General features: G+C 44.4%; 1 protein-coding gene across 4 annotated transcripts in view; it reads left to right on the top strand.

Annotated features, from left to right (window-relative positions):
* The window catches only part of foxp2 (forkhead box P2), a 120,077-nt gene that overhangs the window by 46,469 nt on the left and 55,782 nt on the right, over positions 1-17,826 (top strand). For all 4 annotated transcript variants that reach the window (XM_046378573.1, XM_046378574.1, XM_046378572.1 and 1 more), the window contains one exon: positions 13,150-13,239. In XM_046378573.1, the coding sequence (XP_046234529.1) occupies positions 13,150-13,239 (90 nt within the window). The remainder of the gene's footprint in view (positions 1-13,149; positions 13,240-17,826) is intronic.

Below are 17,826 nucleotides of genomic sequence, written 5' to 3'. Positions count from 1 at the left end.
CCTTGGCTGAAATACGAACAATTTCATAAAGCTGCCTTTTGTTAACCAACGTCATCTGTGTGGAGATAAGGTTCTCCTGCAAAGGCTAGAGGAGCATTAGAGGAGCAGCGCGTACTGTATGTCTTTGTAAAATGATTTCCCCTTTTCAGTGAAAAGACAGTCCTTCCCTGGCAATCCTTGGGTCTGACTTATTTACAATGAGACCCATCCTTCTTTTTATTTCTAGCCTGGCTATCGGCAGACAGTCCCCGCAGAATAGTACATACAGGCCTGTGACATATAGGCCTGTAGTTTCTCCCTTTGCGATGACACTAAAGATATAGGGTGTGAATGACAGCATAGCTACTGTTTGCTCACCCTTCCCCAGACAAAACACAGTATTATTCTATTATCTATCTAGACGCTACCTCTTCCTCCTCCTCCTCCTCCTCCTCCTCTCCCTCTGTCTCCCTCTTCTCTCCCTTTCTTTTCCCCCTCCGCCTTATTCTTCAGCTACTTGAAACCTGCGCTGTCCATCTATGTTTAAGACACATTACATGTGGCCTCCTGGAATTTACAGTGACGCTCTCCCAGTAACTCCATTTCGCACAGGAGTCCCCTGAGAGCGTGGCGAAATGTCAAGCTGCAAGGCTTGAAAGAGAGATGAGGAGAAAGGGACAGGGAGAGAGAGAGAGAGAGGGAGATGTAGAGGATGAGGGAGATAGACAGAGTGAAATCTGCTGGAAATAAACACTTATGGGTATTTTATGCTCAAGCAGTTGGGAGCTGTGGAGGAGGCAGTGTGGTCTATAGGTCCAGGGGTAGCACAGGTGGAAAATAACAGATTGTGCTTCGTGTATGTGTGTGCATGCCTTTGTGTGCATACAGGATATCAGATCAGTACCACACACTTGGTGTGAAAAGCTTTTCTTTTTCTTTTTGTTTTGTTTTTTTTTCTTTTTTGCTCACAAAGAATTCAATATTAGTAAAACAGCAACCACATGTACATTAATATTTCCATATATTTTAATGACAATGCAATGCAAATGCATTAAATGGAAGCCATCATTCTAGATAAGACCTTTTGTTTGACCTGACGCATTTTTTTTCTCTTCCTTTTTTCCCGTGTAGCGCATTAGCCTGGTGATAAATGAACTGGGCCAAGGTTAACCACCTCAGTGTAAATAAGAGGCAGCCATTCAGTCTCACACACTGTGGCCAGTAGTCCTGCAGTCTCTTGCCAGCCTAGTACAGGCCAGGATCAATGGCCACTTCACAACTCATTTCCTTTTACGCCTCCCTAACTGCCCTGCTCCAGCTCTGGGAAATAAATGGCACTGGATCTATAAGTCCACTCACACAGGCACAAAGCACATATACACAGGGATGCGCGCACACACTCCACACACACACACACACACTGCATTCTCCAAGCGGACCGGCTGAGCAATTGCTTCAGCTCAATACCCTGCACAATAATTTATTTGCTAACCGCCTTGGGTGCTGAATGGCGTCTCATCCTTCGTGCCCTCACAATCGAAAACAGGCATTCTGTCATTGTTTGTTGCCACTCCCCTGTTGTTGGCTTAAACAGAGTACCAGTCGTTAATATGGCAGGGTGGAGTGTTACTGTCACCCACAGCCTGAAAACATTCATGTAAATGGCTCTGTTTGCCTCTCATGTGCAGCTAACAGCACGATAGAGAAAACTTGTGCTTGTGCATGCAAGGTAACGCATTGCTGTCTGCTTTCTGTAAATGCCCAGTCTCTCATCCCCGCACCTCCCTAAAAAAAAGGCAAGTGGCTTATAGTCATTTGATAGGCCACGACACTGCTATCCATTTAACAGAGCTTAAAAATCCTACATATGCATATGCCGGGGTGTCTTAAGCTGACAACCAAAGGACAGGATTTGCTAGAAGGCAGCTTTGGAGTGTTGTGAATTTAACAAGCATGTCTAGTATTACAGTTCCTCTCCGCTTTAGCCATGAATAGTAACAAATCAGACTCTGAAACGCATGCCTGATGGTTTGTTGTGTGTACACCCCCCCCCCCTCCTTCTCTCTTCTCTAACTAATATTAAAATGACTTCAAATCTGGTTAAGAAGATGACTAGCAAAACACAGCAGCATCTTTAATGTCACTACTTCTCTAATGCGCCCAGAATCTTGGCTAACAGATTCCAGGTATCAACAGCTTTTTTTTTTTCTTTTTGTGTTGCACTTGTTAACACTCGCTGCTGCTCCGATTACCTTCATCCCTGACCCATTTTTGAATATATAAATGGCTCTATCCTCCTCCCAAGTTGTTTGTAGTTGTAACGCTACCAGGCAGCTCTTTATGCATTGCCGCCAAACACTGTATACATATGTAAGAGAGTCAGCCTGGCTCTCAGTCCTCTCCTCCTCGCGGCTTTTCATACAAATGCGGTAAATAAGCTCAGGCCGTGGGGAATTGAAGGCTCCAAACAGACGATCTGACTGACATGTCACTTAGCGCTGGCTTTGGCTCTCTTCACTGCAGGCTTTAGAGCTGAAGCTGCTGGGTTTTGGAGTTTATCGGGCAAGGTCGGGTCCTTACGTTGCTGTCAAGGTGGGCTGACATCTGTATCATTTCCAACTTTATAGTAATGTCAAGACATACTCTTTTTCGGTGTGGGCAACTAGAGCAAACAGCTGGGTGCTTATTAAATATGGAGATGAAAACAAATCCTCTTACAATCAGGTCCTTTGGGAGCGTAAACTGAACATTTGTTTTTGGCAGATAGACTAAGATTACTCTGATGTGTACTCCATGCACTCCAGGCTGGGGTTAATAATGGAAGTCACACCAGGAATCCAATGCAGCAGAGATAGACAGGCCCGCCTCTCTGCAGCCTAAGTTGCCGCTCAAACAGCCTGCCATTCCTCATCAAGACCTAACCACTGCTTATTTACCCACACTGGGAGACTTAACTCGCATGAATTGATCAGTGATAGCACTGGAAAGCTGCTTGTTCCACCCTGATAAAAGCGACACCCATGAGCATATGCAGAACATGCTTTGTGGGCCAGGCGCCGCACTTCAAGCTCGACTAGACACTAAGCTGATATTGGTTTCACGCTTGAGTCCGTGGTGCAAAATCTTCCAATTGAAACCCGAAGATTTGATTTGTTTCTGCATATGCATTTATCAGAAGTTTACATGATAAATATACATTAGCCCCGTGACTTGGCCATGCGTGGTATTGTTTGAGCGATACAATTCTTCATGCATTCCTTCTCACCTGTTTGGACTTCATCATCCAATTCGGTGTGAACCCGATAATCATAATTTGCACAAAAATGTCAAATGGATTTGCATGAGTTTTGTGCTTTGTTAGTCTTTCCCAGAATTTTTGACTCAGGGAGAAAATACTTCTTTGTTGGCACAAGTTAGTGTGAGGAGTGAATCCCCCTCCAAATCACAAAAGCTGTTTTTTTTTTCTCACTTTCTCCACAGTCTTTGTGCAATCAGTGTGCCTACCAGTTTGTGTCTGCACCGTGACATAATTCTCAGACTCAGAAGCTGAGGTCCCCATAATATGTATAAAATGACCCCGATGCGTCTCTTGGCTTATTCCTGAGTTAATTTCGTAATGCCTTCACAGTCCTAAATGATACGTCATTTATCTTTCATACAAATTTCACCAGAGGTTTTATTTTTTTAATAACCACTGTAATTGTTCTGTCCTAGTATTTGAGTCCTGTGAAGGGAGTGATCATGCTTTTGGCACATTTATCAAAGCCCAAGAAGAAAAAAAAAACTGCAGAAAGGAGGCCCATTTCCCACATAGGCGAACTAAGTGTGCGACAGAGTGATAAATTTTCTTGTTAGGAGAAATTACATCCACTAACTTGAGCTACTTCAGCATGAAATTGAAAAAGAAGCATTTCTTGTGAATTTCCATTCTTGATTCAATGAAAGATGTAGATTAGCCCTTTGGAAAAGGGCGGGGAATAACAATGAAACTAAAGAAGTATGACCCTGCTCACGCTTGCTTGTTCTTAGAAGCGTGATATAGGATGCTGTTGGGGAAAAAAGGCTTTGTTTATGGAAGGAAGGCTCAGTCATGCTAGTGGGAGATTAAAGAAAAAAAAATGTTTAACATCTCTCTCTGTCTCTCTCTCTTTCTGTGTGTGTGTGTGTGTAAGTGCTATACGTTTCTGTATTCAAACACAAACCTCATGCATTTTTACATTTTTATCACTGGGACTCTCCAAGCCTCTTTGCTTACCTTACCCCAGTCACAGTCTATGCTCATGATAACTCCCTTTCTCCATCTCGTTCTCACTTTCCTCATACACACACAAACACAAGTACACACACACACATACACTTCACCAACCCCAGCTCAGTCTTGCAGCCTGTTCTGGTGAGAGTTGTGGTGGTGGGAGGGGGCGTGTGGAACACTGATTGATAGACGCTGGGTGTCAGAGTGGAAGGCAGATAACTATATCTTCTACAGGACATTTAAAGGTCAAACACACGTCGCTGTAATTGGAATATTCACACGAAAACCACCAAGATACAATGTCAGGTGGAGGGAAGAAAGAAAGAAGGAGGAGCGCAGGAAGAGAAAGGTGTTACATAAGCAAAGAGGTGGGGATTGGTGGTGAATGTGATCCATTGGCCCTTCACAGGCAAATGCAGCAGCTATTTATTGTGTGGCATTGCATTTATTGAAGGATAGCTACATCACCCTCGGTGCAGACCAGTCCTCACCGAGGTGATTGGGGACTAATAGCAAAGTAGTCGCAAACTATGTTATGACCATTAAAAGGCTGTCCTGATTTGCTTCAGTGACAGGAAACAAAAACCAAAGTCTTTCTCCTCTCGATGTAAAGCCACACACAAATTAGTTTGCCAAAAGTTGTGGCATGTCTTTAAGTTCAAAATAATTGTCTGAAAATTGAACTGTCTACAGTATGTACTAAAACATGTCGTGTGTGCGTCACTACAGCTGCAGGACGGATTGGCAAGGTGAGGTGAGGTCACTGGCAGAGAAGTTCAGGTTGCTCTCTCATCGACCCTCAGAACAGGATAACACTCAGACTCAGCACTTAACCTGAGCTCTGCAGGATGAGACAGACAGACACTCATACTATTGACCTGCAACAGCAGAGCCCCCAGGACAGGATCTGTTGCACCGACATGCTCTCACATACAGAAATGTATGCACTGAGCAAGTGTCAGTGCACATGCACGTACAATACAATCGTGGATTATGAATGACACCAGCCCCTTTTTTTTATTTAGCCAATTTTGGTTAGTGTCAACATGGATGAAAGTAACACTGAATAGCTTTTCTGTGTAGCTTGTTTTGTGTTCCTTTGAGCGCATATGTTGACCCTTAATTAATATGTGCTGGTGTCTTTATCACCCAGCACATATTAATTGAGGGTAAACACCCTTAAATGCAGTTTAACTTCCTGGGATGCAGCAACGTTTTATTTCCCTCTATAAACCCGGCCTGTTGGTTCGTGTGTGATTTCTGGGATGCACACATCTGTGTCAGCACATCCATCGGTGTCGACATCCTGCGCGAAATGAGCTCGTCTGTGCGGGCTGCTTGTTCTCTGGTGCCACAGCCGGATCACTAGTCGCCTCTGGCCGTGTTTTTGGAGTCGGAGTCTCTAAATAAGACCTTGTCAACAAAGACAGACACAATCTCGGTGCAAAACAACTTCATTTTGTATCTCAGCGTCTGACAAGAAAGATGAGAAATCCTTAGTTTGTGCTAACATCTGTGTTTGAGCTCACTGAATAGCTGCAGTTGTCAGTTTCATTGTTGTAGACGTTGTTAGTTACTTTATGATATCAAGCTGACTTAATATGCAAGTATTTAAATAATCAGTGTTATGTTTACGTGCAACTAAGTCTAGGCAGTTGCCATCTCCTTCCCATGCTGCAGTTTTGGTCTTTACACTGGGCTCAGCCCCTCTTTCCAAATGAACTATGCCTGGCCTGAAAGCAACATTTCATATCAGGTATTCATCCAGCTGTGTGACCTCCACTCGGCAGGAACTGTGAAAAGGAGAGGGATCATAATCACCTAAAGAGGAAATCAAGCGCTTCAGTGTGTAATAGAGAGAGAATGTGTGTATTTGTGTTTTTTGTGTGGCTGGAGGGGGGGCTGCACAGTTGAACACTCATGCTTCATGCCAGCTTTGCTGTTGCAAAGAGAACACTTGACCTCACATACACACACTGTCCACCTCAAACACACACACACACACACTGTTCTCTTATCCTTTATTCCACCCACACAAATACTTCTTCTCTCTGTCTCTCTATTTTTCTTCTTCTCTGGCCTCTTTGTGATAGTATATTGTGGTAGTGCTCAGATGTCGAGCTCTAAAGGACTTCACTAAGAGCAGCAGTAGATAAAGAGCATTGCTGAATGGGCCTGCTGTCACCTTATCTAAACGTAGCGGCTACAGCACAGGTCAAAGTGAAGACTGCTAGAGCTGGGGGGGTTAGGGCCATTGTAGGGTAAATTGAATTTTATAAATGATAGAGATGATGGACAGAAGAATAGCTGAAGATATCTGTAAGACTAAGAGCCAATAAATATTTAGCATGTAAACCCACGGCACAACTAAGATTACGGTCCAACTTTCAAACCTTTATGAAAATAATGAAAAAACATTTTTTTTTCTCTGCCATGACAAGGCAGTCCTTGTTTCATATTCCACCTCAGTTTGGCTTCAGCTTGAAGGTAGCTGAAAACAATTATCCCTCCCCTCCTCTCCAGAACAGATATATCATTATATTTGCACAGAATATCCATGGTGATAACAGCAGGAGGTGGGATGTTAGCGAATGTTAGCGGCTGCAGTGAACGACAGCAGGCCGGGCTCTTTATTATTGCTGGCACGGGCCTCCCAACGTCTCAGCAGACACATACATATCAGCACATATGCTCTCTTCAACTCCTCCTCACACATATAAACACACACACTTTATCTATGATGGGCAAAACAGACCTATGTTTTGTCTTCGTTAGTGGAAAAATAAGTGCAAGGTTACACAATGGAACTACGCACCCCCCAACCCTCGAGCCCCTCCACCACCTCTCTTCCCCCCTGTAAGAGCTTTCTTCCTGGGGTAGCAGCGAGCAAATTCATCTCGTCAATTCTCCCGGGAGGGTGTAGCTATGCAGCTCTGTTTACTGTGGCAGAAAGTTAATATAAATTTTCATCAGTGGGGGAAGTTTACACATATGATTCTATTTGTCCTTCATTATTAGCACCTGAGTCTGGGGCTGGGTAGGCATAATTGTCTACAGACACAGGCCAAATAGATGCAAGGGAAAGGCAAATAAGCACACCCCAAAATAATTTGATGCTTGTGTGTTACAATCCTCCACCCTAGGAATTCTTAATCTGGAGAATCAATAAACAAAGGGTGGGAGAGGGGGGAAGAAAGACAGAAAGATGAGTAGAAGAAATGAATAATATGATATGAGCAGAGGAGGAGGGAAGGGAGAGAGACAGAGAAAGAAGTTGAATTCAGAGTGCAGTGAGGAGGCAGAGAGAAGCTCAAGAGAGGAAGTGATCAAACATGGACTTATTATCCACTTTAGAACCACAACAACAGGAAAGACTTTCATTTCTTTGAATGTCAGGACAGAGGAAAGCCCAAGTAGCTCGAAAAATCCTGAGATAGCGATAGCAGAGTAGGACACAGAGGCCCATTGTTCTGCTGGATAGCTTTACCTCCATCCTGAGGCCCAGGCAGATTCTCCATGGACCTCTCCCTCCCTGCCTTATTCACTGCACACTGTTGATTTATTGAGTCATACGTTAAATTGCTCATTACGCCTACATACTTTCCAAATTCTCCTCTTCCCCATTCTATCTTCCTTTCTAGCTTGTCATGAAAGCACCTTTTGAGAAATCACCCATAGGTTTCTGTTCGTCTTTTGGAAGTTGGCATTTTGGTGGCCGACCTCCTGAGCAGTTGGTGGTGCCAGATGATGTACGTTTTGGGAGGCAGCCACCATGGCCTATTTCTGACTTGTTTACATACCTATCAGTCAGGCAGATATACTCTCTACTGTACCATTTTTAAGCTAATGTTTTGGTAGTGCACCTGAAGGAAGCTTTCAGCATTGTCATTTGACTTAGGAAATCCACTCTGGTCCCATTGCAACAGGCTTTTTTGACTACATTTGTTTAATTGCGTTCCTGCAACTCCTCCTTCTGCAGTCAGAAGAAGTCATTATTTTGCATTTCCTGTCCAAGTACTCAACTGAGCAGAGGTGACTAAATCCAGGTGTGTATTGTGCTCTTTGTGGGCTTTGTGGAGGCGATAAGGGAACTGAATCTGGAGCTTTGAGGTGACGGCGCGTCATCGCCAGTTCTGACCTTTAGGAAAGGACTGGAGTCTTTCTACTCTCTACTGACCGAGTTCCTTAAGATGAATGAGATCAATGGCAACCCCAGTCGCCCGCACACACACCAAGCACAAGACCAAATTTCAGAAAAACTGTGGTGGCTGTAATAATGCCCAGTCAGTGTTCAAAGCATCATCACAAAAAGGTCTCAAATGTACTTAAGTAATCATCATTGTCCTTTGCTCCATCAGCGCTTCCGACGTGGACATGGAGCAAGATCAATCTTATGTTTCAGCTTTAATAGAATCATCAGTTGTGTGACTGAAGTTCTGTTTCAGGAGGGTCTCTGTAATCTCAACGCCCCCCAGCTGCAGCTGCTTAGGGCCTCTGCTGTTCCAGACAACGTTCCTTGGTCACACTTTGCTCGTTTTCACAAACTCAGGCTCCCACTTTTGCATTCAGATATTTTATGGGACATCTCATCTTCCCTTCTCTTCTCATTTGTCTATCCTTTCCAGTCAGCCCCTCCAAATCCATATCCATCCATCCATCTGCCCTCAATCCACTTATATAAGAAGATAGGGTGTAAATATTTTGGTGCCGAGTGTCAGCACATATCTCCCCCGCCAGCGGGCCGGCAGCCTCAGTCCAATCAGCCATGTTTGTTTGTACAGCTTAAACTGTTTGTGCCTTGTTTTCCACCGTGTGTGACTCTCTCCGGCTTGATAAAGTGTCACACTTTTTCTTTTTTGCCTCTCTTCTTCCCCCCTCCCCTCACCTCCTTCTGCGTCTGTGTTTCCTGGAAGTGAAGATAGATAAGCCTGGTGGTGCAGTGTTGTGTGTGTGTGTGTGTGTGTCTGTGTGTGCGTGTGAGCTGTCAAAGCTGTCAGCATGACTGGAGTTGTTCTGGCCGACAGCCTGGTGTTGAACAGCAGCCCTTTACTCCCTACAACAAACACACACATACACACACAAAAAAAACATCTGTTCTGCACACCACAGTGAGACTGTAACAGTGATGCAAGCCATTTCTTATTGATCAACAACTGATGCGCCATGTTTACAGCTACTTTCTGGGGCATCCTGTTGAGGCCACATCACTGTGAAAACGTACCTGTTGAGGGGAGCTTATTTCACACCCGTGTCGTCATTCCAATATCTGCCATGTCCACTAATAACAACAATCCCCAAAGTAACTTAAGGCAGGAAGTGATCTACACTGTCCAAACACAATGTCACAGCCCCTCAGATATATCCAATTCCAATGTCATGGCTGCATATCGTGCAGTCTCCAGGTGGATTTGAAAGAGTGACATTCTTAGTGGATGGCTTATTCTCCCACCCCACCCCTCACACACAATAAGCAATCTGAAGATTCGTAATGGTTTGGCTCAGTGTTGCAGGGCCTGCTAATGTATTTCATGCTTGTTTAAGATCTTTGCATGCTCCTTACAAAGGTGCATTGTGAAAGGTGTTCCTTATTACCCCGTTCTGTATGGAGTCTAAACACTGGGGCTGGGAGAGTGGAGGATAGTGGGAGGGGAAGGATGAATGGATGGCTGATGTGTGTGTGTTTTCACTCTCTTTTCCCCCCCTGTCAGTCTCTTCTCACTCTCTCGTTTTCTCCCTCTCCAGCGATCTCTGCATGCCTATTAATGTAGCAGAGGAATGCCTGTGTAAACATTCTTGTTTCTCAGTCCGTTTCGCATAATAGTTGCCTGTATCGCCTTTCTCCTGACCTCACTATCTGAAACCAATTACACCAGATCCATTTGGGCTGAATCTTATTTTCATAAGGATCCCCATGTCGCGGTCTTGGTCGCTCCGCGTGTTATTTTCCCTCCTCTTGTTTTTTTCCTCTTTTCCAACCTCAGTGATGGATATCAACATCAAATATGCCTCTGAGTGCCTTGTTATTTATATAGCAGGGTCTGGCTCTTTTTTTCCCTCTTCGTCCCTCTCTCTCTCTCTCTCTCTATCTCTCTCTCTCTCTCTCTCTCTCTCTCTTGCTCTCTGTTTCTCGGTCTGACTCGTTCTCTCATTCTGAAGAATGTGTCACATTGTGCTGTTTATACAATGTGTGCATTAATAGACCTGGGATGTCATTTTTTCTTGCATAGCAACCCAGGTTAAATAGACGGTGCGCTTGCACTCGTCTGCGTTTTTGTCCCCTCCAGCAGCTCTTCAGCAAACTTTTGATGACTTTCCTTGGCATTTTGTGCTTTTTTGTGCTTTGAGATGGGCTTCAGCTTGCCATCTCCATGGAGTGGGAAGTGGGTGGCACAAATTGGTGCTTTTTACTGTAATGGCTGAATACTCAGAGCCAGTGAAAGTGAGGGGACAGGACTTTTTCCCCCCCTCCCTTCCACACACCGTCACAGACTCTTAAAAAAAAAAAAAAAAAAAAAGGCTAACCCCGCTTCCACAGAAGAGGTGACAGACAGTTTCAGGCACTCTGGAAAAGTTTGGCCGGTGTTGATAGGGGTCTGTGTTATGTTTGGAGAAGCACTCTTTATGCAGTCTGAGCAGACTTCTTGTCTAATAAGCCAGGTAAAGTTGATCTCTCTCTGCCTTCACCCCATGTGTTACCTCTCATACCTGCACCTCCCCTGTATTTACCTGCCAAGGATATTGAAAGTGCCATTAAAAACATCTCTTTCTTTGTACTCTTGACTGCTTGTAATATATTGAGTGGCTCTCTTGACTTTGGATATAACACAGTGAGTCATTATTGATTCACACATGGATAAACATTTCCTCCTGACAGCTACATTGGGTCACAATCATCAAGCAGCCTTCCCTCTAACTACTGTGTGCAGGACTCAATAAACCTTATAATTACTTTGATTCACCAATCGTGGTGAGATTAATTAGGCCCCGTGTTGTAATTAGCGTAGTGATTGGCTGCGTTCAAGGAATTTGTTTTGTCTTTTTTTTTTTTGTGCCTTCACTAAAAGGAAATCAAGCAATGTTTGATTTCCCATCGTCCATTTTGAAAGGCCACAGGACACAGAGCTGCATGTGCAGGTGTTGACGTGTACCTGAGTGTGTGCTGCAGCAGCTTTTTGTATGTACACGTGTGTGTGTTCTGAAGGAAGGCAACAGCTCAGCTTACAGATGTCATATTACACACACACGCACACACACACACACACACACACACACACATAAACCGGTGGCGACGAGGCTCCTCTTACCAAGGAGACGGATCAATGCAGTTAGGACCCAGTGCCAGTGTAATGTGTTTGTTTACTTGAGTTCAGAAAGCCTGGCTCCTCCTGAGCACCCAGACAGACAGCCCCCACCCTCCACCCCCCACCCCCAGAACCACCTCTGTCTTTTCATAATTGATCAGGAGGGGGTGTCTGTTTTCCCTGAGGGGTTAAGACATGGCAACTTTTTTTTTTCTCCTCCCTCTCATTTTTTTCTACTACCCCTCTCCCGTCCTCTCCTCTTGTTTGCTCAGGATCTCAATGTACTAGTTCAAACATTGTTCCCACCAGCTGGCAGAGCTGCGCCATATGCACGCCCTGTCAAGGCAGCTGTTGTCATGGATACTGGCAAGCACCAGAAAATAAAATGAGCACCCCTGATTCCTGAGGAAGTGTCACTCTCCATCTGAGTATTTTTTTTATTATTATTTCTCTGCTTCTCCTCCTACTCGTCCTCTTCTTTTTTCATCAAAAAAGAAACACCTGTGAAGTTGTTGTGTTGTGTGTGAGTGTGCATACGCATATTTTTTTCTTCTCCCACTTGATGCTCATGGGCCTCAAGAATACGAGGTACTGCAGCAGCAGCGGTAGTAGTAGCTGCAGCTGTGCACTACATTCTTTTCTGCCAGACTCTTTCATCCATCTGCTCTTGAAGAACTGGAGTGAAGCTGCTCGCCCAGCTGCCACCGTACCTGTGAAGCTATAGCTCTGCTCTGCTCTGCTCTGCTCGTCACACACGTTCAGCACACACGGCCGGGCGGGAGGGGGATCTGTAATCCCATCAAACCCAAGAGAAATAAATTACACCGCATCCCAGCTTCTCTGATTCTTATCATCTCTGTGTCTCGCAAACACAACAAAAGGTGTTGATGAGGAATTTTTGTGACCTACAGATATGACTTTTTAGAGTTTTTACCACATGTATGAACAACCGTGATCTAATTTCATCAGGCGTCAGGGAAAAGGTCTCTCTTTCTCTATCCCTTTCCATGTTCCTATCTATCACCCATCCTCTGCTCATCAGCAACCCGTAATGCATAGTGTAAAACCTGTGCTGCTAGTTAATTCACTCTAAATGTAATCTGATGTTGATTTTGTCAACTTTAATTACAGCTCCCAGGGACACTTCACATGGTGCTGCCTCTACTTCAAATTGATATTATGAATATGCAAATGGGGCGGTAATTTGCCAAGAGAAGTGGGTATTTCAGTTGAGTACACACTAGACAGGTCAATTCTACTGACGCTCTGCCTTTTTTTTTTTTTTTTTTTTTTTTTTTTTCAGGCACACCGCCTACTCCACCCTCTTCTTCCTCGGTGCGCAAGACAAACTGTATTTATCCTTGATCACAGCTCTGTGAATTGTTACTAAAACGTATTGCGGTTTAGCGCAGTGTTAAGCACTGCAGAATGTGTTGCAGGAAATACCAGCTGACAGGGTTTTCAGTCAGAGATGGCTGTTTTGTCCCTGAAAAATGTGAATTATGTCTTCTGTCAGCTGCAGGAAATCTAATAGTTTATTTTAACTGTCTCTTTTCCTCCCTCTCCACTTTCTTCCTCCCTCTCACCACCTTTTGTCTTGTTCTTCTTTCTTCCCAGGCCCTACAAGCAGCGAGGCAATTACTCTTGCAGCAGCCAGGCAGTGGCCTGAAATCTCCAAAGAGCCAGGACAAGCAGCGTCCACTGCAGGTAAAGCAGCTCCCCGTCTAATCTCTTAAGTCCATCCATAATACATGCTCCTCCGAAAAGAAGATTTCCTCTGTTCCACAAGTGTGTTTGATTTGCCAACGCAATCCTCGGACCTGCCGCTGGAATCCTAAAGCTGAATGAGCGGGTCCCCGGGAGGCTAAGCGTCACACGGACATGAGGAGTAACACAACAGAGACAGATCTCAGAGTACAAAGTTTCATCCATTTTCAAGTGTACAGTTTGTTAGGGAGGCTTTAAAAACCATTCAATGCACATCGTCCATCAAACTGGACAACAATTAACACTAAACGCATGTCCGGTGGCTGGATGCTTCGCCACGCTGCATCCGCGGTGCCATCGACACAAGATCCAGAGGTTGTTATTATTTGAAAGACACATCAGCCTCAGTAGTAGGTTACAAAGACAGCTAATTTTAACTGCCTGTCACTTCCACTCTTCAGCGCTAATTTGCCTTATTGATTCATGGAGCTGTCTATTTCTGTTGTCAGTGGTTTAGAAAAGGTCACACATATGCACACACAGGAACAGTTGCACGCTGACACCAAACTCACTCTCTCTCTCTCACACACACACACACACACACACACACACACACACACACACACACACACACACACACACACACACACACACACTTATACATTAACACATTGCATGCAATTCTTTCTTCCTGGTGTTAAGGTTTTTCTCACACTCTTCTGCTCGTTTAAGTCAACGTGACGGCGAGTTAGGATTTTCCTGCATCAAGTTGACCCCTTGACATCTACTCCATGTTTTTATTATTATTAGTATTTTTTTTTATTATTTAATTTATTTTTGCTGTTTGAAATTGAAGTGTGGGAGTTTGTGCCCTCCGCTCTTCTAATAAGTACTATCAAGGAGCAGTGGTTTGCCTCATTAGGGACTCTGTGCATTTCATTAATGTCAGGGAAATTGGCGTTAACCTCACCCATTGATATTTTCACAGAGTCTAACAATGGCGACACCTTCAATTGGAGTCACACCCCTATGTTCCTAATTACGCACTGGTGTAGAGATAAGGTTGGCAAAGACTAAGTCATGCTTTTGCATTTAAATAATTCAACTCAACCTCATCAAGAGCGTGAAGATTATCAGCATATTCACACACCCAATGGCATCAGAATTCTAAACATATTTTGAAATGGTGTTTTTGTTTATTTCGCTATGAGATGAAAAAAGCTCTCTGTAGCTTATTGTTGAGGTTCATTGCGCTTCCTCTGTTTGGGGGTTCTGTATGCCGAAGCGAATGGATTCAAACAAACGGGATCCTGATCTACAAATGCCTGCATAGTCACCAAGTACAATACATACATGGCAGGAAATACAATATTGAATGAGAGCGGTGTGGGTGCTTGATAACCGTCGGCCCATGTCCAAGCCCCTGCCTCTAATAACACCAGCAGATGGTAAATATTGAATATTTACATTTGCTTACTCCATCCTTGCCTCATGTTGGCGATATGAATCAATATGAATCAGAAGGCCTGCCGATTGGGCCTGTCCTCAGCTCCCTACTAATCCATCTGTTAATCCAGCTTTTATTAACACCCTCACCTCTTTGTTCCAAAAAGTCTCAGTCATGGCAGAGGCACTGCCGACTCTCTCAGTGATGCACGCTAGCACAAACAAGGCCCCGGTGCAGTCTGGCTCATTTCTACAGTGGGAATATGCCACGCTGTGCCCTTGAATCCTCTCATTTTCAAATGACATTTTAGCCATGGTACTCCATTGTGCAAATATCAGTATAAAGCAGGAGAAACTCTTACTTGATTAAAAAGCCTTGTTTTGCTGTTCTCATTGTGCTATTTATTTCCCCTTATCAGTACCAGATTTATTTTATTCCAGTCTTGAGGGAGTTTACCCAATAAAGCTGAATTATTTACCTAGATTATGAGGCCACAACGGGCGCTACAGTGCGGCATTTTCTTAACGTCAGTGCTTGATAAGAGTCAACGGCAATCAAGCTGCATGTTTTCCTCCGGAGGAATCATGTGGATTGATCCTCTTGTATGATTAGCGTAGCAGAAAGTAGGGAAAAGGATTAATATTACCATGACATCCTGCTTATGGTAAAGATACTGATAAATCCTCTGCTAGTCTTTTTTCCCCCTCTTGTTCTCCCATCTTTGGAATTTAAGAGCGGGAAATGATCCATAGATCATGGCATGTAAATTATTTAGTACACAAGCATCTAAGTGCCTCAGCTTGCAGTTTTAATTACACGTATTAGCGGCTAAAGGCTCTCGCCTGACTAATTCTATCCGCACGCTCATCACAGCTTCTCAGTAGTTGATGATGCGGAGGCAGGCGGCTCTGGCGTTCACATGCACGTACGCACACATGTTTAGAAAAAAACACTCCCACAAACACACATACAACTCACACACAAGCTGCTTCTCCACATTTGCGTAATGTGACAGGTCTATTATTACACAGTAAGCCCACGGGAGCACTCAATAAACACCTATTTCTCCCTGTAAATCCCCCCTGCCTCCGCCATGCTGCTTACACGGCACCAAGACACACAAACACCCTCTCCTTTCTGCTCCGTTCTCCTCTGCTCCTCTCACCCCTCGCTCTCCTCCTCTCTGTGGCAGTACCCCACCACCCCACCACCTCCAGCTCCCCCTTTTCCGAAAGCCATTTATACACTGACATTTGAAATACAAATAAAGAAACGCGGACAAGGAGAGGCGGAGAGGATTACAGTGGCCTCCGAATCTGACAGTTGTTTCGCTCGTGTGCATGTACATCATGCATCTACACACAGCCTGTGCTCATACACAAACACGAGCTCAGTGACAGTTGCTTGAAGCTTTCTCATTGCCAGAAGTGACTTTGTGCAAGTCTAGTTTGGCTTTATTGATCATTATTGATACAGAACAGGACAGAGCTGAGCTTAAAGTACCTTAACACGTGGAGGTTGAGCAAAGGTTCCCGTTGTGACACAGCTGCCACCTCTGTATGTCAGGTGGGTCATATGTAAAAGCTAGAGTCACTCCTGTCTGGTGATTGTGTAAGGCAGGGTGATTCGTAACCACTGAAAACTTGAAAACCTGAGCATGTGTTGCAACTGCCGCACTGCCCCTTTCACGATACCAAGCTGTGAATATCCTTTTTTACAAGACTAATAACCTCAGTCCCATCTGTCTAACACTCCTCTCCAAGTATGAATGAAAATATTTAAGGTTTTATGGTTGGTTTATGGATCGGGAGAGATGTTGGTTTAGCCCTGTTTTCTGTAAACTCTATAGCTTCCTTCTTGGTCCATTCAGATTGGTTTTGGGCACTGGGCCATCCTTGGAAGTGTCACACTTTTAAAGGTCAGGTCCACGCATTCACCACTGAGCCAGTATCACCTCGACAGCAGCACCCATCTGCTTATTGGCTTTCATCCGGAACACACACACACACACACCCACACACACACACAAATGCAAGGAAAAGGGCTGCGACGCCAGGCTGGAGTATAGGTTAGCTGACTCCAGCATGCGTGGCTAAAGGATGGTAGTTCACATTTACATTTATGAATATATCTTTTCCACTGCATCCCCTCTGGTTGGATCTGAAAATAGAGAAGAATTATCACTATGAAGGGGGGAAAAGAGAGGGGGAAAATATTGTGTTATTCATGAGGAAAACTTGTGTTGACTCTGAGAGAGAGTAAAAACGCGTCAGCACATTTTAAGTCAAACACCCTTGGTTACTTGCTTTTGTAACCAGAAAACAAGATTTTTTTTTCACTCCCCATCTCCCACCCCACCTCTTTTTTTCCCCCTGCATTTACAACACCTACAGGACAAGATTGCTAAATTGCGAGGACAGAGCAGGTTCATCATTGTGATGCAAAAGCAGTTGAAATGCAACCCCAAGGCGAGGTAGCGGAGTTTGGTGGGGGATCAAGAGAAAGTGAGAGGGAGGGAAGGATAGCAAAAAAAAAAAAAAGTACCTCAGACCTTTGATGTAGCAGCAACAAATTTACCTTGTGACAGAAGATACATGGGTGCAATAAACGAGTTATACCAGCCCTTACACATGCAATCAGATGATTCTGGCCAGGGTGTTAATTGGATCCTAACCGGCAGATCTGATACGCCTGGGCCCCGGTGGTGAGGGGGGAAAGCCTTTCCAAGTGATGAACTATAATTCACTGAGCTGCTTGAAGCACTTGTAATTTACTGTGTGTCACTGATGAAGAGGCTGATCCAGTGGAGGCCATATTACCTGCAACATCAGAAGGAAGTGTCTGCCCCCCTCTCGCTCTCACTTGTGCTTGCTCTCTCACTTTCTTTCTATTTCGGCACTCTCCTCTCTGTACACTTTCTTTTTTTTCTTCTTTAAATTCTGCCTCCCTCTCACCTTCTATCTGTCACTCCCATTTACTCTTGAAATATGTACACCTGCAGGGAGGCATTGGTGGGGAGCGAATTGTACCACTTTAATGATAAAGGTGTGACAATTTGTACCGATAATGACACAAACAATGTGCGCGAGTGATGTGACACAGCTACGGTGGGCGTGCACCGCATTGGAGAGGCTTAATCA

This window comes from Scatophagus argus, chromosome 22 (genome assembly GCF_020382885.2).
Source record: "Scatophagus argus isolate fScaArg1 chromosome 22, fScaArg1.pri, whole genome shotgun sequence".
In the NCBI taxonomy this organism is placed as follows: Eukaryota; Metazoa; Chordata; class Actinopteri; family Scatophagidae; genus Scatophagus; species Scatophagus argus.
This window is presented reverse-complemented; position numbering and strand designations above follow the sequence as displayed.